Below are 23,143 nucleotides of genomic sequence, written 5' to 3' on the forward strand. Positions count from 1 at the left end.
CTCAACACCAAAAAAACAAATAATCCAGTGAAGAAATGGGCAAAAGACATGACAAAAGACACTTTCCCAAAGAGGCCATCCAGATGGCCCCTCTGTTTCGGAGGGGTTTGTTCTGGGAGTTTTCTGGTCAATGTCTGGGATATTTAGGATTATTTGATAATTATTTAGTTGTGTTCCTGTGTTGATGGGAGCCTGAAATAAGTAAGTAAGTAAGTAAGTAAGTAAGTAAATAAATAAATAAATAAATATTTAAATATATATAAATATAAATATAAATAATAAATTAAATAAATAACTTAAAAATGAATAAGTAACTTAAAAGAAGAAAATCCTGCCATTTGCAAAAAACGGATGAACCTGGAAGATATATGCTAAGTTAAATAAGCCAGAGACATAAAGAAAAATACTTTACGGTATCATGTATATGTGGAACCTAACTAAAAAATAGAGCTCAAAGAAATATAGAGTAGAACGGTGATTTCCAGAAGTTGGAGTTGGAGGAAATGTAGAGATGTTGGTCAAAGAGTAAACAATTTCACAACAACAAATTAGATAACCTAGATGGACAGGGACCCATCTTGAGAAGCACAAAATCTACCAATGTGGAAAAAAGAAATAAGCTAAATAGACCTAAAGTAAGAGATTAGTCAAGTTAAAAAAAAAAAAAACTGTAATCAAAGGAAAGCACAGGATGCAGATGCCTTTTTCCTCCAAATACAACAAAGACATAAAAAAAAATGAATTCCAGTACATCTTCAACCTTTTCAACAAATGGAAGAAAATGGAAAACAGCACCATGCCAATAAAATATGTTACACCTCCGTGGAAAACAGTCTAATGATTATTCAATTACAATGTAACATAGCAATTCCACTTTTTAGAATATGACAGAACAATTCCATTTCCAGGTATGCACTGAAAACACCATTTATTCAAACAATATCAAGGGATATTTGTATATCTCATGTAAATACAAAAGTTCCTAAGAACCTATTCCCAATCTTGGAGGGAGACAGAAGCAGAGCAGGAGGACCTCAGGCTCCCATCAACACAGGAACACAACTAGATAGTTATCAAGTAATCCTAAATATCCCAGACATTGACCTGAAAACTCACAGAACAAACTCCACAACTAGAGGGAGAGAAGAGGCCACACTGAGTAAGGAGGAAAGTGCAGAGATGTGGTTTAGGGTAGAAATGGAAAGAGGGTGCTACAGAGGTCCTGGTCCCAGAGAAGAATGAGAGAATGGAGCTACAGAGGAAGACTCCCAAAACCACTGTGTGGGAAAATGAGGGTCTGAATTTTCTGAGTTCTTGCAACCAATGGGGCTCAAATATTAAAGGTGGGAGCAGCTGGCTGAGATGGGGCCCAGGGGTACTGCACTGCTCCTGGAGAAAATACAGGCAAACAACTTGCAGGTAGATGGCATGGAAACAATGATTAGAAGGTCACCTGAGGCATGGGGAGGGAGGGGCGCGGGCATTATTCAGTCACTCTTATTGGAGTTTATCCCTGAGGGGCAGCATTCAGCATTCACACAGATACCTCTCTAGGAACAAAGGATCTGGCTAGCCTCATTTCCTTTCCCCAGTCCTCACCATAAACCCAGAACCAACTGGAACCTACCATGACTGCCTAACTTGCTACACCAAGTTGCACACCCCTACACTATGACAAGACCACCTTTCTCAGTCAAGCATGCCTCAGTCCCAGTGTGGCATGCCAGGTCCTCCCACAGAAAATCAGCATAAACCCCTGCCCACACCACATCTCCCAACCAGAGAGTCCTGCAAGGCTTCAGTTCTGGTAAAAGTGGCGTCGGCCCTCATGTCACAAGCATACCAGAGCACACACCACATTCTTTCCAAAGACCAAAAGCAGCCTCTGGAGATATGTCAGAAAGACAGAGGAGTACTACACAATGGCAAAGTACTCACAGCACAGTGGAGTACCTCCCTCCCTAAAGTGGCAGGCCCTGGGTACCACATGACCTCTTCTTCATAAAGCCACGACTCTCAGGATAGGGAGCCATAAGTGTGTTTTATAACACAGAGAAGGAGGCAGAAATGAAGACAAAATGTGAACATGGAAGAATTTATTCCAAATGAAAGAACAAGATAAGGCAAGTAGAGCTCTAAGTGAAACAGATATAAATGACATACTTGATGGAGAATTTAGAACATCTGTAAGGAAACAAGCTGGGATTCAAAACAACAGAAGACCTCAGGGACATCCTTACCACAGAGATAAAAGTGTTAAAAATGAATCCATCAAAAATGAAAGATGCAACAGATGAGATTAAAAACCCACTTCATATAATGAACAGTGCACTGGAATGAGGAAACAAACACAAAAAAGTGAAAACCTGAGCAGGTCAATAACCAAAAAGAAACTGAATCCGTCATCAAAAACTTTCCAAATAAACTAAGTCTAGGGACAGACGGTTTCACAGATGAATTATACTAAACATTTAAAACAGTTAATACCAAGGGATACAGGAGTGCTGGATGCATAGGGGCACTTTTACCCCAATGTTTATACTAGCACTTTCAACAATAGCCAAATTATGGAAAGAGCACAAATGTCTATCAACTGACGAATGGATAAAGAAGTTGTGTTTGTATACACAATGGAATACTACGTGGCAATGAGAAAGAAAGAAATGTGGCCTTTTGTAGCATTGTGGATGGAAGTGGAGAGTGTTATGCTAAGTGAAATAAGTCATACAGAGAAAGACAGATACCATATGTTTTCACTCTTATGTGGATCCTGAGAAAGTTAACAAAAGACCACGGGGGAGGGGACGAAATAAAAAAGAGGTTAGAGAGGGAGGGAGCCAAAACATGAGAGGCTCTTAAAAACTGCGAACACACTGAGGGTTGATGGGGGATGGGAGGGAGGGGTGGTGGGAGGGAGGGAAGGGTGGGTGATGGGTATTGAGTATGAGTCCTGGGTGTTGTATGGAAACCAATTTGACAACAAATTTCATATTAAAAACATAAAAAAATAAAAGAGTTAATACCCATTCTTCTCAAACTATTCCAAAACAAAGAAAAGGAAGGATATCTTCCAAACTCATACTATGAGACCAGCTTTATCTTGATTCCAAATAAGAGGAAGACTACACTGAGAAAGAGAACTACAGGCCACATCCCTGATGGACATGGATGCAAAACTTCGCAATAAAATACTAGCAAATATAATCCAACAATTTATTAAAATAATCATTCACCAGATTATTCCTGGGTTTCAAGGTTGGCTCAATATTCACAAATCTACATGACACTCCACATTAATAAAGAAAAGGATAAGAACCATATAATCATCTCAACAGATACAGAAAAGCATTTGCCAAAACAAAAAACAAAAAAAAAAACCATCCACTCATGATAAAAATCCTTAATAAAGAATATTTACAGGGAATATACTTCAACATAAAAAAAGGACAATTATGAAAACACATAGCTAGAATCATCCTCAATGAAGAAAAACTGATAGTTTTCCCTTTACAAGAAAGGGATGTCCACTCTCCACTAATGTCATTCAGCACGGTAGTAAAAGTCATACCCTCAGCAATCAAAACGAAAGAAAAAGCAGAAAAGAAAGAGAAAGAAAAAGAAGGAAAGAAATAAAGAAAAGGAAGGAAGGGAGGGAGGGAGGGAGGGAGGGAAAGAAAGAGAGAGAGAGAGAGACAGAGAGAAAGAGAGAGAAAAAGAGAGAAAGAAAGAGAGAAAGAGAAAAAACTGGTGAAGGCACTCTAGGAAACAGTATGCAGATTCTCAAAAAGGTAAAAATAGACTATATAATCCGGCAACTGCACTGCTGGGTACTTACCCAAACAATACAAAAACACTAATTCAAAGTGATGCATGCACCCCAATGTTTACAGCATTTATTATTACTATTATTATTATTATTATTATTATTATTATTATTTATAACAGGCAAAATATGGAAACTGTCCATATGTTCACCAACTTTGAGTAAAAAAGTAGTTATATATGTAGGGAAGCATGGGTGGCTCAGTCGGTTACACATCTGACTTTGTCTCAGGTCATGATTTCGCAATTTGTGAGTTCAAGCCCTGCATCAGGCTCTGTGCTGACAGCTCAGAGGCTGGAGCCTGCTTCAGATTCTGTCTCCCCCTCTCTCTGCCCCTCCCCAACTTGTGTTCTCTCTCTCAAAAATAAACATTAAAAAATTAAAAGAATTTAATTTAATTTAATTTTTTAAAAAATTTAAATTTTAATTTTAAATTTTAAATTTAAAAAGAACTTAAAAAATTAAAAGAATGTAGTGATCTACATACAAAACGGAATATAAGCCATAAAAAAGAATAAAATCTTGCCATTTGTAATGACATGTTTGGAGCTAGAAGCAACATAAGTTAGTCAGAGAAAGGGAAATACCATATGATTTCAACCACGTGTAGAACTTAACAAACTAAACAAATGAGCAAAGGCAGAAATGAAAGAGAAACAGACTGGAAATAGATTTCTAACTCTAGAGAATAGAAGAGAGGTGGTAAGGGAGGTAGTTATGGCTTAAATAGGTGATGGGCATTAGATAGGTACTTGTGATGAGCACATGTATTGTACAGAAGGACTGAATCTCTATACTGTACACCTGACACTAATATTATAGTGTATGCTAACTAACTGGAAGTTATATAAAACTTTAAATTAAGAACAATTCCCAATACCTGTCCCCCCCCCCATAGTAAAGGTGGGAATCAAAAGGTGGAAACAATCCAAGTGTGCATCCAGTTACAAACTGATGAACGAAATGCAGTACAGATATACAGTGGAATATTATTTTGACACCAAAAATGATAAAAGACTCCTATAACATTGATGACAGATCATCCTGTGTAAAGGAATGCAGAAACAAAAACCCACGTATCATACGATTTAATTGCTAGGCAATAACCAAAACAGAAAAAATCAGTATTCACAGAAAGTTGATTAGTAATTGCCAAAGCCTCCAGGGAGAAGGTAAGTAAAGTGACTGCTCAATGTGTACTAGGATTCTGTAAAAAGTCATGAACATATTCCAGAGCTAAATAGGGAGGATGCTTGTGGAAACCAGCAACACTTACGCAGCTGCTCCTTTCATTTCCCCTCTTGGCCTCTGCCATCTATTAAGCTACTTTCTGTCCGTCTCTACGTCTATTGTTTGTATCTAAGAATTAACTAAATTTCACCCAATTTCCTATCTCTAAATGGTTAAAATAATAAATTTCATGTTAGTCTACCACTTACAAAACATTAGTTAATTACTCACTGAAAAACATTGAACTTACGAGGACACTCGGCTGGCGAGGACTCTCTCCCCGCTGTTTCTCTGAGACAATTTATGCTTACAGACTTTTTCAATAACAAATTCTTGTTATTAAACAGAAGAGTAGAAATTTAAGGTGGTAAAAGAAATGTGAGGCACTAAAAGAAAATGTTACACCAGTAAATAATGTCCCCACTCTTCCCCTTCAAAATGCAAGTATTATTTGGGGGAGCAAGACTTTACATATACAGAGAAATAAGAGTTTCAAGAAGGCTTAGAGCATAGATTCTTCATCAATTTCAAGTTAAACATTTCTTAAAGATAGAAAGTTCTAAATTAAAAACAATACATTATTAAAGGGGGAAAAATTAGCCGTAAATAATCTAAATTACTTAATGCAGCATCTTCTTTAAATAAATACCTTGATATACTCAATCCAATGCTGGAGAAGAACTTGAAAGCCACATTCTATCTTACTGAATACTTGGTAGACTAAAGACAAATCCTCAATTCTATTTTCATCAAGAAGAAAGCTTAAGCCTGAATATTAGAAACATGAAAGCAAAATTAGCAATACAAATACCCACCTCAGATATACGTTAAATGATACATTAATTTGAGATTGTTACATTCAAGACATTTACTCTGGATTAAAAATGCTACAGTCCTAAACTTTGCAAGTAAGTGTCGTATCAGTAAGTGTTTATTAAGAAATAATTAGATGGATGGCAGAAAAAAGAGTGTAATTTATTCCTCTGGACTATTTGTTTTTCCACTGTCATAAATGCTGTCTTGTAAACCACTGTGTATTTCGTATTATTGCCGCAAAACATACATCACATAAATTTATAGTAAATAAGTTTGTAATATAGATATTACTGTGCATGAATTAGAAAATTACAGATTTTAAATAGAACTTTAATTAGACACATTAAATATCTGATTAAGTGCCAGATACTGATTTTTACATAAGAACAGGAAGGTATACAATATACCCAAATACATGGACAAATATAATCATTCTATAAATAAATAAACAAGCATAAAAACCCCAGAATGCAAAAGACATATAGCAATATATTTGCTTCTAAAAAGCCACGTGTTCAGCATCAGAATACATCACTATCGACACGTTGCTTTTCTCTATTCGACATTACCTGAAGAACCCTCACCGTCCAAAGAAACTTTCTGCCAACTCTATCCTAGAAATATATATACCATACTGAACATATAAAATAAAGAAACTAAGGTTAATAAAATATCATAATTTGCTAGTATCTGCCAATTTATAAATTAATAACTTTTCAGCATTCCTCAACTTTGGAGATCTAAAAACTATGCTATTTTAGTTCACCTCTCACTTCCCAGTAACTGTGTTGATAAATTCCTACCTTTTTAATCAATCCATACTACCAGTTTACCATTTATTATTATGGTTTATGTGAAGTATAAATCGTTTTCTGTTCAAATTTAAATTCGTTATAAAAACAGAAAATGAAAAAAGCTATAACAGATGACATATTCGGTTGTAGATTTTTTACTGGCATTTCTAAGCATTAAAACTGTCACGGTAAACTGAAAACTGTCAATCATTAAAAAGTTGTTCTAAACTGCACAGGGGCAATGACTGCACATTGTCATTAATATACTAAAAACCAATCAAATATGTGTGTTAAAACAGACTGATTTTATGACATGTAAATTATATATCAATGTTTTAAAGACAAGTAGGACTTTGGTAGTGAAATATTTCTTAAATCCAAAGATAGGACTTGAATAGAAAAATATCTTAGTTTTCCACATTTGGGGCCTCATTATTTACAAATCTCTATTTTCAATTTACATTATAAAATATTATTGTTGAGATGAACACTGAACCATCCTACACACCTACAAAACTGATTGGAGGATTAACACAACACTCTGCACAACCTGAACCACAGAATTCATCAGGAATTCACCCCAAAAGAAAGAGCACAAAGAAACGACAGCCAGGGATTTAACCAACACAGATACAAGCAAGACGTCTGAACCAGAATTTAGAATCACGATAATATGAATACTGGCTGGAGTCCAAAATAGACTACAGTCCCTTTGTGCAGAGATAAAAGAAGTAAAAAAATACCCAGAGTTAAATTAAAAATGCTATAACTGAGCTGTGATCACGGATGGATGCACGGGCAGCAAGCATGGATGAGGCAGAAAAGAGAATCAGCGATATAGACGACAAATTTACAGAGAATAAAAAAGCAGAGAAAAAGAGGGAGATTAAGGCAAAAAAGCACGATTTAAGAATTCGAGAAATCAGTGACTCATTAAAAAGTAACGACATCAGAATCATAGGGGTCCCAGAGGAGGAACAGAGAGAAATAGGGGTAGAAGGGTTAAGTGAGCAAATCACAGCAGAAAACTTTGCTAACCTGGGGAAAGACCCAGACATCAAAATCCAGGAAGCACAGAGGACCCTCATTAGATTCAATAAAAACTGACCCTCAACAAGGCATATCATAGTCAAATTCACAAAACAGTCAGGCAAGGAGAGACTCATCAAAGCAGCAAGGGAAAAAAGTCCCTAAACTGTAAGGGAAGACAGAACAGGTTTGCAGCAGACCTATCCACAGAAACTTGGCAGGCCAGAAAGGAGCGGCAGCAGGATATTTTAATGTGCTGAATCAGAAAAATAGACAGCCAAGAATTCTTTATCCAGCAAGATGGTCATTCAAAATAAAAGGAAAGATAAAGATTCCCAGACAAACAAAAATTAAAGGAGTTTGTGTCCACTAAACCAGCCCTGCAAAAAATTTTAAGGGGGACTCTCCGAGGGGAGAAAAGATGAAAAAAAAATGTATGTATACACACACACATACATATATACATACACACACACGTATATGTATACATATATACAAATATATATACACACGCACACACACATATATATGCACACACACACACATGCATACATACATACGTACGTACATACATACATACCAAAATCAAGAAAGAAAGAACCAGAGAAGATCACCAGAAACTCCAATTCTACAAGCTTTATAATGGCAATAAATTAGTATCTGTCAGTACTCACTCTAAATGTCAATGTACTCAATGCTCCCATCAAAAGACATACGGTAACAGAATGGGTAAGAAAACAATTACCATCTATATGCTGTTTACAAGAGACACACTTGAGACCTAAAGACACCTTTAGATTGAAAAGGGGATGGGGAACCATCTATCGTGCTAATGGTCAAGAAAAGAAAGCCAGAATAGCCACACTTCTATCAGGCAATCTAGACTTTAAAATAAATAATGTATCGAGAGATGCAGAAAAGGCATTATGTCATAACCAAGGGGTCTACCCACCAGGAAGACCTAACAATTGTAAACATTGATGCGCCAAATGAGGCAGCACCCAAATATTTAATTCAATTAATCACAAACATAAAGAAACTCATTGATAGTAATACCGTTATAGTAGGAGACTTCAACACCCCAATCACAGCAATGGACAGATCGTCTAATCAAAATATCAAGGAGGACACAATGGCTTTGAATGACACACTGGACCAGATGGACTTCACAGATATATTCAGAACATTTCATCCTACAGCAATAGAATATACATTCTTCACAGGTGCACATGGAACGTTCTCCAGAATTGACCATATACTGGGACACAAATCAGCCCTAAGTAAGTACAAAAGTATAGAGATCACACCGTGCATATTTTCAGACCACAACACTATGAAACTCAAAATCAACCACAAGAAAAAAAACATTGGAAAGGTAACAAATACTTGGAGACTGAAGAACATCCTACTAAAGAATGAATGCGCTAACCCAGCAGTTAAGAAGGAAATTAAAAAGCATATCGAAGTCAATGAAAATGATAATACCACATCCCAAAACCTCTGAGATGCAACAAAGGAGGTCATAAGAGGAAAGTACACAGCAATCCAGGCCTTCCTAAAGAAGGAAGAAAGATCGCAGAGACACAACCTAACCTTACGCCTTATGGAGCTGGAAAAAGAACAGCAAATAAAACCTAAAACCAGCAGAAGACAGGAAATAATAAAGATTAGAGCAGAAATTAATGTTATCGAAAACAACCAACCAACCAACCAACCAACCAACCAAACAGTAGAACAGAACAATGAAACCAGAAGCTTCTTCTTTGAAAGAATTAACAAAATTGATAAACTAGAGTGATTGATCAAGAAGAAAAAGAAAAGGACCCAAATAAATAAAATCAAGAATGAAAGAAGAGTGATCACAACAAACACAGCAGAAATAAAAACCATAATAAGCGAACATTACGAGCAATTATATGCCAATAAAAGGGGCAATCTGGAAGAAGTGGACATATTCCTAGAAACATGTACACTACCAAAACTGAAACAGGAAGAAATAGAAAATTTGAACACACCCATTACCAGTAAGGAAATCGAATTAGTAATCAAAAATCTGCCAAAACACAAGAGTCCAGAGCCAGATGGCTTTCCAGGGGAATTCTACCCAACATTTAAGGAAGACTGAACACCTATTCTCTTGAAGCTGTTCCAAAACATAGAAATGGAAGGAAAACTTCCAAACTCTTTCTATGAAGTCAGCATTACCTTGATTCCAAAACCAGAGACCCTACTAAAAAGGAGAACTATAGACCAATTTCCCTGATGAACATGGATGTCAAAATCCTCAACAAGGTATTAACCAACAATACATGAAAAAATACATTAAATACACTAAAACAATACATTAAAAAAATTATGAACATGGATGCAAAATCCTCAACAAGATAGTAGGCAACTGGATTCAACAATACATTAAGAAAGTTATTTACCATGACCAAGTGGGATTTATACCAGGGATTACAGGGCTGGTTCAATATCCACAACACAACATGATTCACCATATCAATAAAAGAAAGGATAAGAATAATACGATCCTCTCAATAAATGCAGAGAAAGCATTTGACAAAATACAGCATCCTTTCTTGATAAAAACCCTCAAGAAAGTAGGGATAGAAGGAGCATACCTCGAAATCATAAAAGCCATATATGAACGACCCAATGCTAATATCATCCTCAATGGGGAAAAATTGAGAGAATGGGGAAAAAATTCCTGACCCTAAGGTCAGGAACAAGACAGGGATGTCCTTTCTCACCACTGTTACTCGACATAGTATTGGAAGTCTTAGCCTCTGCCATCAGACAACACAAAGAAATAAAAGGCTTCCAAATCAGCCAGGAGGAGGTCAAACATTCACTCTTCACAGATGACATGATACTCTACATGGAACACCCAAAAGATTCCACCAAAAACTACAAGAATTAATTCATGAATTCAACAAAGTTGCAGGATATAAACTCAACGCACAGAAATCAACTGCATTCCTATACACCAACAGTGAAGCGACAGAAATACAAATCAAGGAATTGATCCCCTCTTCAGTTGCACCAAAAACCCATAAAATACCTAGAAATACATCTAACCAAAGAGGTAGAAAATCTATACACTGAAAACAATAGAAAGCTTATGAGACAAATTGCAGAAGACACAAAAAAAAAAAATGGAAAAAGATTCCATGCTCCATAGGAAGAACAAATATTGTTAAAATGTCAATACTACCTAAAGCAATCTACATATTCAATGCAATCTCTATCAAAATAACACCAGCGTTCTTCACGGAGCTAGAACAAACAATCCTAAAATTTGTATGGAACCAGAAAATACCCTGAATGGCCAAAGCAATCTTGAAAAAGAAAACCAAAGCAGGAGGCCTCACAATCCCAGACTTCAGGCTATACTAAAAGCTCTAATCATCAAGACAGTATGGCACTGGCACAAGAACAGACACTCAGATCAACAGAACAGAAGAGAGAACCCAGACATGGACCCACAGACGTATCACCAACTCCAGGATATTAGTTCCAGTCTTTTGAACTCATTATCTAGGGCAGCTTTGTCCTGTGGCTGTGTGGAGTGTGAAATGAAAGGCTGCTCTAGTAATGGCAAATACTTTAGGTATGGTATCTATCAAACTTAATTCTCACAGAAACATTGCTAAACTTTCAACTTTGCAGTTTGCAGACTGCTGGTGGACAAGTTATGGTGGAGAACTGATTTACTGTTGGTGCAAGTAGGTATATTTCTTCTAACTTTGAGGCTAACAGCATAGAAGTGTGCCCAGAAGGTGAAGATTTCCTGCACAAAGACACTGATGAAAGAAATCTATCAATGTAGTTCACAGCCAAATGCAGGGTCTCATTCTGTGCTTTGTACTATTCTCCTATTTAAACCAGTCCACAAGCACAGAAAACTGTTTATTAGGTCTTACAGATTTCTCCATGTAACCCACTTGAGGCCTGCATTTAAAAAAAAATGTTAACACTGAATTCATTTTTGAGATACAGAGAGACAGAGCACAGGTGCAGGAGGGGCAGAGAGACAGGGAGACACAGAATCCGAAGTAGGCTCCAGGCTCTGCTCTGTCAGGACAGAGACCTAAGCGGGTCTCGAACTAATGAACTGCAAGATTATGACCTGAGCCCAAAGTGGACACTTAACGCTTCACTGACAGAGCCACCCAGGTGCCCCTTTAGGTTTACATTTAATCTCCATTTCCCTAAGGTATGTGTCAATATCCTCATGATAATCCAGGACTTCTTTAACATTCATTGGGTTTCCATCTTCTAGTACAATTGATATGTCCGTAATGCGTGGTGACTCAAAACTACTATCCATTGGATAATCAAGAGATACCAGTGGTTCTCTTGGTCTAGGTAAAGTAAAAGCTAAATTGAAAGCCAGCACATTTTCATGATTTTTTTTTTTTTTTTTTTTTAGATTCATCTGGCCTTTTTCAGTCTAGTCTTGTGTTTTATCCGCCTGGTAAATGGAGGATGCTTACTGTTTGCTTCCCAGGGAGGTACAGCAGCATGTTCATCATGCATAGGAAGATCCTTAAGAGGCGCAATCTGTTGTGTCTTGGGCCTTTGCTGTGACACCGCAAAGCATGGTTCCTGGCCTTCAGTACAGCCACGCCTTCCCAAGTTTATTGAGCAGGCACCACCTTCTCTTGGTTGATGTTCTTCTGGCCCTCTTGGATTGCCATGTGCTACAGTTATCAGCAGCCCCTCTGGTTCTAGGCCTGGGCATGGAGCTGCCCAACATCACAGCTTCTGGGATCTTGGTGGGATAAGTCCGTGGCGCAAAGCAGTGTGTACTCTTTCCCAGGCCAAGAAACACTCCAGCCACATCCAGCTGCCCCATCTCTAGGCAGCTTGCCCGCTAAGGATAACGCAGTACCAAGGAGGTTGCAAAAGGCATATGCAAGCAGTGTGCAGGGATAAAGATGCTTCCAAGACGCAGCAAGCAGCCCACTGGAGTGGCAGCTGGCTGTTCCTGCAGTTCAGGTAGTTAATACACCAAATAACTCAATAAGGCATTTTCAGAGACACTTGCCATATCTTCTGCACTGTAACTACATCTATACTGAAAATAGTTAACAAGTTAAAATGCAAGCATCAAAATATTTAGAGTGCACTGTTTAGCTCATACAGGATTCCTATTCCTAAAAGGTTCCGCAGGTGGATGGTACTGATGGCTCCAAATATTGTGAATGAAATTACTGCCACTGAAATGTATGCTTAAAAGTAGTTAAAACGGTGAAGTTTAAGTTATGTATATTTATCAAAAGAGGAAACTTACAATCGGAAGTAATGGTATTTCACTGTTGGCTTATAAATGTATACTTCCTATATCTCTCAGACATAATTTTAGATTAATAAAACAAGGCTGCATCTTGTAGACTTTCTGGTTTGGAAAACAATTTTCTTCAGAATGTTGAAAGATTGTGCTCATTTCAGCAGCACATATCCTAGAATCTTGAAAGACTTTTATCTTTTAATTTTTGCCATTATTGTGGCCTCTGTGTAGATGAACTCATGGGATGGGTGTTTTGTTTTGTTTTGTTGTTTTGTTTTGTTTTGTTTTGTTTTCTCTGGATCCAACCATTTCTCTGAACCTTCACTTTGCAGTAAATTGTACCCTAAATATCTTCAGTCAGTATTTAGTGAATACTGAAGGTAGGGGAAGATATGGGACTTCATTTTAGCTAGAAAAAGTTACTAAAAATGCATTTATTTAATATAAATGTGAGGATCTACATAAGACTGCACATAATTACAAATGCTTCAACTGAAAGCCTGAGATACAATGGACCTATAACATTTCTAAGGAGAAATTTAATTTTAAATAAGGAAATCCTATAAATAAGCCAAGATTTGTAAGAATATTTGTATTAAGATGATCCAGAAATCACCCCTAGTTCATAACTTCTCGGGGATACCTAATGTTCTAATGGGTGATTTGTCTTCTGAAATGTCTGCCTAACATCCATGTTAGAATCAGTCTTCGTTCCCTGACCATCAGCTTAATTATTGCGAGGACTGCAAGCCCAGAAGAGATGTAGGTATGAAAGGATACAGATAATGTACACGATGGTTAACCCATAAATAGGCATCCGTGAAGTTTACTACTATCTGGAATCCTAATAAACAAGAATTTTTCTTTCCACTAATAAGCAAGAGTTCACAAATTTTCTCCAATCCAATATATGTCCATCTGTCCATTCAGCAGTGAAAAAACTAAAACATTTCCTCATTCTTACTGAGAATCCTCTCCTTAATTCAGGTGTTTCACAAACTATGTGGAAAGCCTTGTAGATATGCACATTTTTCTGTTACCACAGAAACAATAATCTATTTAGTAAGTCAAACAAACAAACAAACAAAACCCACTGGTTTTCAAGGACAAACACCTGTTACACCTGTAGAAACCCATCCCAAAGATGTTTCCTAGAAGAGTGAAAATGTCCGTAAGTCATATGGGGGGCTTACAGTATCACTCTATTCTAAGACCAAGATTAGAAACACAATTATTTTAATTTTATCTAATTCCATTCTATTATTGTGCAGTAAAGGATATCTCTTGCTTAAAGAAAAGTCTGGCCTTTATACAGCTTCTGGAAGGTAATCAGTAAACTCTCTGAATACCACGCAGGATAAAATTTTATTTACTGGGGGGCAATGGGCCATGCTACACAGTTCATGGTAAAATGTGACTCATGGTGGGGGGTTTGGGCCAGGAAATACCAGCCTGATCTCTGAAGGGACTGGACACTAAGATCAGTCATGCTGAAAGTCAACCATGTGATGTGAGTTTCCCTACTTGGCAACACTATATGCATGCTTTCAATCACAATTTCTAGGAGAGTTAAGCTCTGTCCGTACAACCCTAGTGGGAGAAGACCACTGAAAGTTCATGCCTGGACTTTGTTCTATGATCCTCTTCTCTTTGATGATTTCAACTTACATGTTTCATCATTATCTTTTCTGAATTCTTGGGAGTACTTTTTAGCAAATTGCTGAACTTGAGGGTGGTCCTGGACACCTCACCCAGCTGCATTCATATTCCAAAAATAAAAAAAAAATAAGATGATAGAGAAATTTTAAATTATGAGTTCTTCTGACTCTATTTCATTTTAATTTCAAATATCTGAAATACCTTTCTGATGATATGAATTTCCTTCTAATAGAAAAATTCACAGTACTGGTGCTCTCCCCACTCTATATTTCTGTTGTCAAATAAATAGTTAGGGGTGCCTGGTTGGGTCAGTCAGCTGAACATCCAACTCTGGGTTTCAGTGGCTCAGGTCATGATCCCAGGTTCATGAGACTGAGCCTGTGTCAGGTTCAACAACAAGTGTAGAGCCTTCTTAGGATTCTCTCTCTCTCCCTTTGGCCCTCTCATCAGGGTCACTCTCTCTTCAAGTGAAATGAAATGAGATTAAATGATATGGAATGAAATGAGATGGAAAGAGATGAAATAAGATAAATTAAAATATAGTTAAATTTTATGTATTTAATTTATTTACAAGGCACTTCAAGTGATAAGGAAAAATAATAACCAAATGTATACTGTGGACAGGAATAAAACTTAAAATTATAGAATACTCTGGATTAACATACGAAAAAGTCCTTTCCCAAGAATAAAATTACCTTAATTAATATGACATTCTCCCTTCTTCAACCATAAAATCAAGGCTCCATCTGTCTAAAAAGTTACTACAATATTCTCCTACATGCTCTTTGTGCTCAAGAAGATTTTAATCATATCTAGAATATAATCCAATTTTTCAAAAGGCCAATGTGATCAACTACACTTACTCTCTCCAGTTTAAACTAACATTCACTATTCCCTAAAGCCTTGTTAAGTATACTTCAGCAACACCAGGATTCCCTGTTTATGATCATGCCTAAATCTTTTCCTCGTGGGAGGTCACTAGACACAGACTCTCCTTTCAATAATGTACTTCTTTTCAACGTTAGGTTTTAGTTTACATGCACTCATTTAATAAGGTTTTCTAAAAAATTATGTCCTGTATTGAATCCATTTATTTTGCACCAAGAAGCAAAAGCTCATCACAAATTTGTTGAACAAATGTTGCCTTTACGTGAAGAAAAGGGAAAATACCAGAAGCAAAACATGTGCTCAACAGCCCTAACCTACAATCTAAAATTTTAAAACACCAGAAAAAAAGGTAACAATACAGACTATTTTTAAAACATCAGCCAAAAATAAAGCTTGAGCACATTACTATCTCAAGGTATATGTGTAACTCTCATTTAGTATTCTTATAAAAAAACCCTGAATATACTACATGACACAAACTGCTTTGGCAAATGAGAGAATGAGAAAACAATTGTATCTGGTTTTATCAATCATTTTAAAGGAAGACTTACACACAGAATGCATTAATAATTAAAATCATTTAAAAATGTAAAAAAATAAAATTATTTTCTTTAATAATGCCTTCTCAAAACATACATATTCTCATTTACCTTTCTGAAGAACTGCTGATAAGTGTTCACCTAGAAGCTGCTTTTCTAGCATAGTGATCAGTTGTTCCCTGTTTAAAAAAACGAGTTTAGAATCACTGCAAGATTCTCCTAATGGAGAGTTAAAACGGTTTTCCAAAACCCTGCTGCATATATTATTGTCATCTGTCCTGATTTCTGTTTTACATTGTTATGCATGTATGAGTGCCATAAGATTTGTAGTCTGGTCTTCAGGAGACTGAATTTCATTGCATGAACTTCTGATTTCAGAGTTATAATTATCATTACATAACTACAGAAAATTATGTGATAATAATAAACATCTAGTTTACATAAAAATTACTATTTTACCTCTAATTAAACAAGACCAACAACAAATTTTCTAAAGTTTCCCACTCATCCAAAAAACTAAAAAATAAACTTACGAAGAAATTTTTATTTGTCAGGCTTTCCCATCTTTTTGATACAAATGAAGAAAGGAGAAAGGCAGGAACTAAGCAAAAAAGGTGAAGAACTATATTATTTAATCCTATCATACGACAACTTAAAAGTTTTTTAACATTTATTTTTGAGATACAGTGAGAGAGAGAAAGCATGCACACGATCAGGGTAGGGGCAGAGAAAGAGGGAGACACAGAATCCAAAGCAGGCTCCATGCTCTGAGTTATCAGCACAGACATGAACTGAGGCAAGGTGAAGTCAGATGCTTAACTGACTAAGCCACCCAGGTGTCCCTGATAATTTCTGATCTAAGTAAAGCAAAATCAAAGTGTATATAAATATGGTATATAGAAATTACATATACAAATACAAAATATGTAATTCTTACTGTGTGTTAAGGCATAGGTAGGTTCTAACTCTGTCTACTTCTCCTTCTAGGAGCTTCTTGATGTGGTAAAGACACCCAGGAATCTGAAAATAAAATTTTTACCTTCCTATTTTAAGAATCATGGGACTTAAAGAACGAAAGTTACAAAGTTTTTGTAGCAAGCAAACAAAAACATTCTTCTTTTAAATCAATTTAGTGTCATAACCTTGAAAGGCACAGCTATATGGTCATTTTGTTTCTATCAAGTCAGAATGTCAAGAATTATTAAACTGGTTACAGCTTGTAACTGGAATCCATGCTTTGAAAATTTAATATAACCAAACAAAAATATAAAATACATGAAGCAAAGGGCTGTTATAAATGAAGAGAAACACTGAAAATTCAACAAAAGCTGATGACTTGACTACATACAGATCTATGATGCACAGTACATACAGAATGTACATGATATATAAAAGGACATATATTATATCCAAAATAATGGATAGAGTACTCAGACAGAAACCAGCAAGTTAACATAATACTTTAACAACACTAAACACGAAAAAGTATTTATAGAACACTCCACTCAACAACAGAATACACTTCTGCTCAAAGTGCACACAGAATATTCTGCAAGACAGACCTCATCAAGTCACACACAAAACAAGCAAATAAATTTTAAATGAATGAAATTATAAAAACTGTGCTCATTCATCAAAATGGAGTGAAACATGGGAAAATAAGAAAATTTGAGAAAGTCACAAATATGTGGAAATTAGACAACACATTTCTCAATAATCAAGGTGTCAATGAAGAAATCAAAGAGAAACTACAAAGTACCTTAAAATAGGTGAAAACGGGGCTAGAACATACCTAAACTTAATATGGCAGCTAACACATTATTTAGAAGAAAATTTATGGTTATAAATAATTACATCAGAAAAACAAAGACCTCAAAACAAAATAAACTTTAAAAAAAAAACCTACTTTCTATCTAAAGACACTGGAAAAAGACAAAGTAAAATGAAAGCAAATGAAGAAACAATATTTAGCATAGAATTTAATGAGAGAGAAATGAAAAAAAAAAAAAAAAACAATAGAAAAAAAATTAACCATACCAAGAGTTGCTTCTTTGAAAAGATCAACAAAGTAGACAAATCTTTAGCATAACTGACCAAAAAAGAAAAAAAAGAATAAAAAATTGTCAGGAAGAAAGGTTTGTCAAAATTTATAGGAATTATAAAGAAACATGGTTCTTTACATATTAATAATCTTTTCTATGGATATTGAAAGAATTTATAATTATCATCTTGATCTCAAATACCTCTTTTTTTTGCACTAGCTTCCTTCCCTCTGCTGCATAGAACCTGCTTGTTTCTTCTAAGAATTTACTCTCAAAAGATTCTTGGTAAATCTAATAATGGAATATATAAAAGAAACTTAGTTAAAAGTTATCTTTAAGATATCACATTAGAAATCAGTTTCAATTTAATGAAAGTTAAGGAATTACTTACCCGCAAATCAGAAAGCATAGTTACAAGCCTTTGAATAAGACATCGATCAACCATTTCGCCATTTCTTTCTTTCGCAATCAACACAAGAATTCCATCTATGGTCCTGCTACGAACATTCTGATCACAAATTATATATGATTTAAATAATTCAAGGCCCATATCCCTAAAACAAACAAAAAATCTGCCTAAATTTTGGCTTATATTTTCCCCATCAGTTACACTTCTGTGTATATAATGCATTTCCCAGTCAAAACAAAATATAACTTGATGTTAAATTCACTGTATCTACAGTTGGATAAATATTTCTATTTTGTTTTTTGATGGTCTGAAATCACTAAATAAGATTTCAGTGTAAATAAGGCACAGTGGATGACATGTATAATTCAGTAATTTCTTAAAAATTAAGCAAAATTTAGGACGCTAAAGCTTCTAAACTGGCCTTAGATTTTTAGCCTTCATAATAAGCACAATGGTATGAATAATATCGACATTAATATCAACGTAGTGACCTTCTAGTGTTTTATAACGAAGTATTTCAAATGGGATTCAGTGTCCTAGATTAGATTCTAGAACTAGTATGTTTCCTAATTAAGACATGTTTTTAAATTGAGGTAAATTATAAAGTAACACTTAAAACTGTGTTACCATGTACTCAAATATCATTTTAAAAAAGTCAAAGTTTTAGGATACAAAGAAATACACATTTTGAAAATGATTTTTCTCTTATTGTGTTTTCTCTCAGAAGATAAAGGAGATGATTATAAATCACATGTAACAGTGTTTTAAGTAATTATTTGTATCTTACCAAATTGAAGACAACGTCAAAATTTGAAACGCATAAGTTCTATCTAGGAACAGAAAAATGTTCCTAATCATGCTCTGTTAGAAATAAAAAAATAAAGGTAAAACACTACGTCTCAAAGATTTTTTGGTTAAATTATCATCCCATCAAATAAAAACTTAACTCTTAAGAAAAGCACATAATTTATAACATTCTTATCAATCAAACATGGGCAATAATGTATTTACTTCTCTGGTAAAGATAACCTTTCAAATTTTTCACTCTTTTCTACGCTGCTAGTTCTTAAATAATAAAGATTAAAAGAAATATATAAAGAAAATTTATTAATGGGTTATTTTATGTAAAAACTGCCGATATATGAATATTAGTGGTAAGTATAGTCTGCTCAACACATCTTTGAAAAACACCTACATATACATTTTCAGCAGACTGAAAATATAAGACAGAGCTGTACCATAAAAGAAGAGGAAATATGGAAAATTAACAGCAATACTTACGAAGACCAAGGCCGTGTACAAATATAACATTTCACCGCTTTTATTTAAAAACACACACAGCAGGAAGAGAATTCTTTATAATGAATATACTGGTTATGTACAAACTTCTTTATTATGAATATACTGGCTATGTACAAATTAACTGCGATGTGAGCATATATAAGAAGAGCAGTTCTCACACATTATTGTCTCAAGTCCCCTTCATATTTTTAAAAAGTACTGATGAAAGCAAAGAATTATCACCAGTGTAAGTATCTGCTAATACTTACCGTACTAAAAAATTAAACTGACAAAACTTTAGGTATTAAATTCAAGTTATACTAATATATTAATGAAAATGTAATTAATTTGTAAAGAAATAAGGTTTTAATCATTTAAATTTTAAAATAAATTACCAAAGGCCATGAACTTTCACTTGTAATATGAATAAATTTTGGAGATCCAATGTAAGCATGGTGATGAAGTTAATCACCATATGTGCTGGAAAGATACTTGGCAGTTGCTAATAGAACAGATACTTAACTGTTATCACCACAAAAAGTTAATGGTAATGATGAAAAGTGGTAATTGAGGTATTAGCTAATTCTACCGTAGTAATCATTTTGCAGTATACAGACGTTACCAAATCATCACACTGTACATCTTAAACTTGCACAGTGTGATGACTCTATTATACCAAAAAACTTGGTAAAGAATTCATAATCTACAAAAGGAAATAGAGCATTAATGCTTTAAACACACCTTTTAAGTGCTATATTACAAACATGCTTTTAAGTGCTATAATACAAAGAGATGGGAGAAAGCAAATGAGAAGCAAAAGAAAACTAGGGTGGAATAAAAGCCAGAGTGGAATAGCCTAGAAAGCATGAAAGAAATGATAACCTTTGAACTACATCTTAAAAGAGTAAGAATTTTCCAGGAAATATTTTTCAGAATGATTTTTACATATTGCATGGAATAATCAACATGCATGGCATATTATTTCACACACACTTAATTTTGTGGCAAGTTCACCATCATTATAAATGGTGTAATCAACTGTGTAGGATTTAAAATATGCTTGTACAATTAACATCAGCAACAACTGTAGCCATAAATACACTGTTTTTAGAAAATGTCTACTTTTTTTGCTTCTAACTTAAAACATTTATGGCACCTCTTTTGCTGATTCCTCTTTTAACACTACAGAGGACATCTGGAAATGTTGTGGGAAGGGGTTATTATGCTGTTGAGAGAATTTTGCCATGTTAACACTTTTGGGGAGGTTAAAAGAAATTGGTATTTGTATGGATTACAGCCCTCATTTTTAACCAAGACCCACAATTACTTTTTTAAACAAAGAAAACTAGAAAGATGGGATGTGGGAGCCATCAATGACTTAGGACACATCTTATTGTCCGAATGAGTGAGAATAACAACTCCAAATACAAAGAACTAAATCAGCCAATATGCTTGGCAATTCATTAAAACCAATTAGATAAATACTTTCATGTCATGATTCATGTGGGGACCTCCTTTTATATTTTAAAAATATAAACTCTTCAGTATCACTATTTTATTGAACTGTTTAGTCTATTCTAGTTTTTATTCTTTACATATGAAACTGAGAGAAATGTTTTCCATTAGTGAAGATTTAAACTCACTGCAGTTTTGTTTTTATACCTTAAATAAACTTTTAAATCTAATAATAGTATCAACATATCATATTACCTTATGCTTTATTCTGCCAAATAGAAAAGCAAACACAATTTACATATTTTCATTTTCAAAATATAGACATATTTTGTGTTGAAGTATTTACAGGTTTATCTATCTTATTTAGTATAGCTTTGTTATAGCTCTACTACACATTCCTCCATATATTCAAAACTCAGATGATAAATTACTAATTTCACACACTATTTAGTAAGACTAAATCTGACACACATTTCGTGCCTCTTGTTTAAGCTCCTATTAATGTTAAACTCAATTACATCTAAAGTATAATTATCTGTTTGGAAAAAAACACCTAATTGTAAGCGAATAAATAAATTAAAATTAAAACGTTAAAGAACTGAAAATTTTGGTCTACCATAAAAGTACTTCCAGAAGCTTTTAAATAAAGTATGGGCTAACTACAGTTTGAAGTTTTTCATTTACAGAACCATTTAACACATTCCATGATAATTCTCTGAACTAAAAATATAATTTCTATACTCTACCATTTGTCTGCTATGATTTTGCCAGCATTTATCCATTTTCTTTAGAAAAGGGCCATTATCCACAGAATCCATGAGGTAATGTTAAGAAAAACTTTATATTCTAACATTAACACACATTCTGCAAACGGAAGATATGACTTCTAAAAGACAGTATTTAAAACTGCTTAATGATAACCTCAGGTCCAAGGATGTCTGTCTTAAACAGAACACAAAGAGAACAAAAATAACATTAATCCCATATACCAAGTAAATTATTCCACTTGATAGATACTGACATGGAAAATTTGACAAAAGACAGGAAACAACTCAAAGAGGAAAAAAAAGGATACTCTCTGAATTGATGAATTTGTGCTTTGAGGTGGTGTTCACAAAGCTGCTTCAACTGTTTATACAAGTTTGCAGATAAATTGTAGGAGCAAAGGTTTTCAACACTCTGAAAAAATGAAATTTTTGTGCTTAAGTTGAAAAAATGCAAAATAAAGTTACTTTGTCTACAACTGTTGATTATATACGGACCACTGATTGTGAACTTATTTTATATGAATTAATAAGTGAATAGGAATGTCATGAATATATTCATGACTATTAAATGATGAAAAGCTATTTCAAAATTTGCAGTATCTGAACCCTAAGAAAATGAATTTAAAGTCTTCCATCTCAATCAGTATGTACAAACCCATTCTTTATGAGTAATTCTAAGCACCAAGACATTCATAGTAATCAGCTTTCTTTAATTTAAAAATAATTCTCTGAAATTAGCTGTTCAAACCATACGTTAAACCACGTCTTAATTTTCAGAATTTTTAAAAGATTACAATCTTTCTTTAAAATTTTAAAATTAGAAAATACATTTTAAAAATGTGTACAATACAATGAAACACAATCTTATTAAGTGTGACTTTCAATTCCTATAACAAACAATAAAACAAACCATTTGTTTATATTAAAATACACCCTACTGACCACTGCAGTGAAGTCACCAATAGTGCAAAGCTCTCACTCCTCATTAAACAAAGAATTCATCTGGCAAGAATGTTCAGAATCAACATTATAAGAGTTCTAGAGTCTAACCAAAACTTTATGACCAAAGGCACATTTAATAAAGAAAAAGTATGCTACATTTCAGTAATAGAGCC

General features: G+C 34.6%; 1 protein-coding gene and 1 pseudogene across 1 annotated transcript in view; both read right to left on the reverse strand.

Moving 5' to 3' along the window:
* LOC128773881 (cullin-4B-like) overlaps positions 1–23,143 on the reverse strand; it is a 137,978-nt gene that overhangs the window by 106,399 nt on the left and 8,436 nt on the right. The window contains exons 4-11 of the mRNA XM_053891918.1: positions 22,337–22,440; positions 22,008–22,077; positions 19,313–19,386; positions 18,508–18,670; positions 18,318–18,407; positions 17,012–17,094; positions 16,186–16,253; positions 5,703–5,821 (exon numbers count right to left, since the gene is read on the reverse strand). Of these exons, the coding sequence (XP_053747893.1) occupies positions 5,703–5,821; positions 16,186–16,253; positions 17,012–17,094; positions 18,318–18,407; positions 18,508–18,670; positions 19,313–19,386; positions 22,008–22,077; positions 22,337–22,440 (771 nt within the window). The remainder of the gene's footprint in view (positions 1–5,702; positions 5,822–16,185; positions 16,254–17,011; positions 17,095–18,317; positions 18,408–18,507; positions 18,671–19,312; positions 19,387–22,007; positions 22,078–22,336; positions 22,441–23,143) is intronic.
* LOC128773879 (cyclin-A2-like) lies at positions 11,721–12,694 on the reverse strand (annotated as a pseudogene).

This window comes from Panthera pardus, unplaced genomic scaffold (genome assembly GCF_024362965.1).
Source record: "Panthera pardus isolate Hobbes unplaced genomic scaffold, ASM2436296v1 HiC_scaffold_27, whole genome shotgun sequence".
NCBI lineage: Eukaryota > Metazoa > Chordata > Mammalia > Carnivora > Felidae > Panthera > Panthera pardus.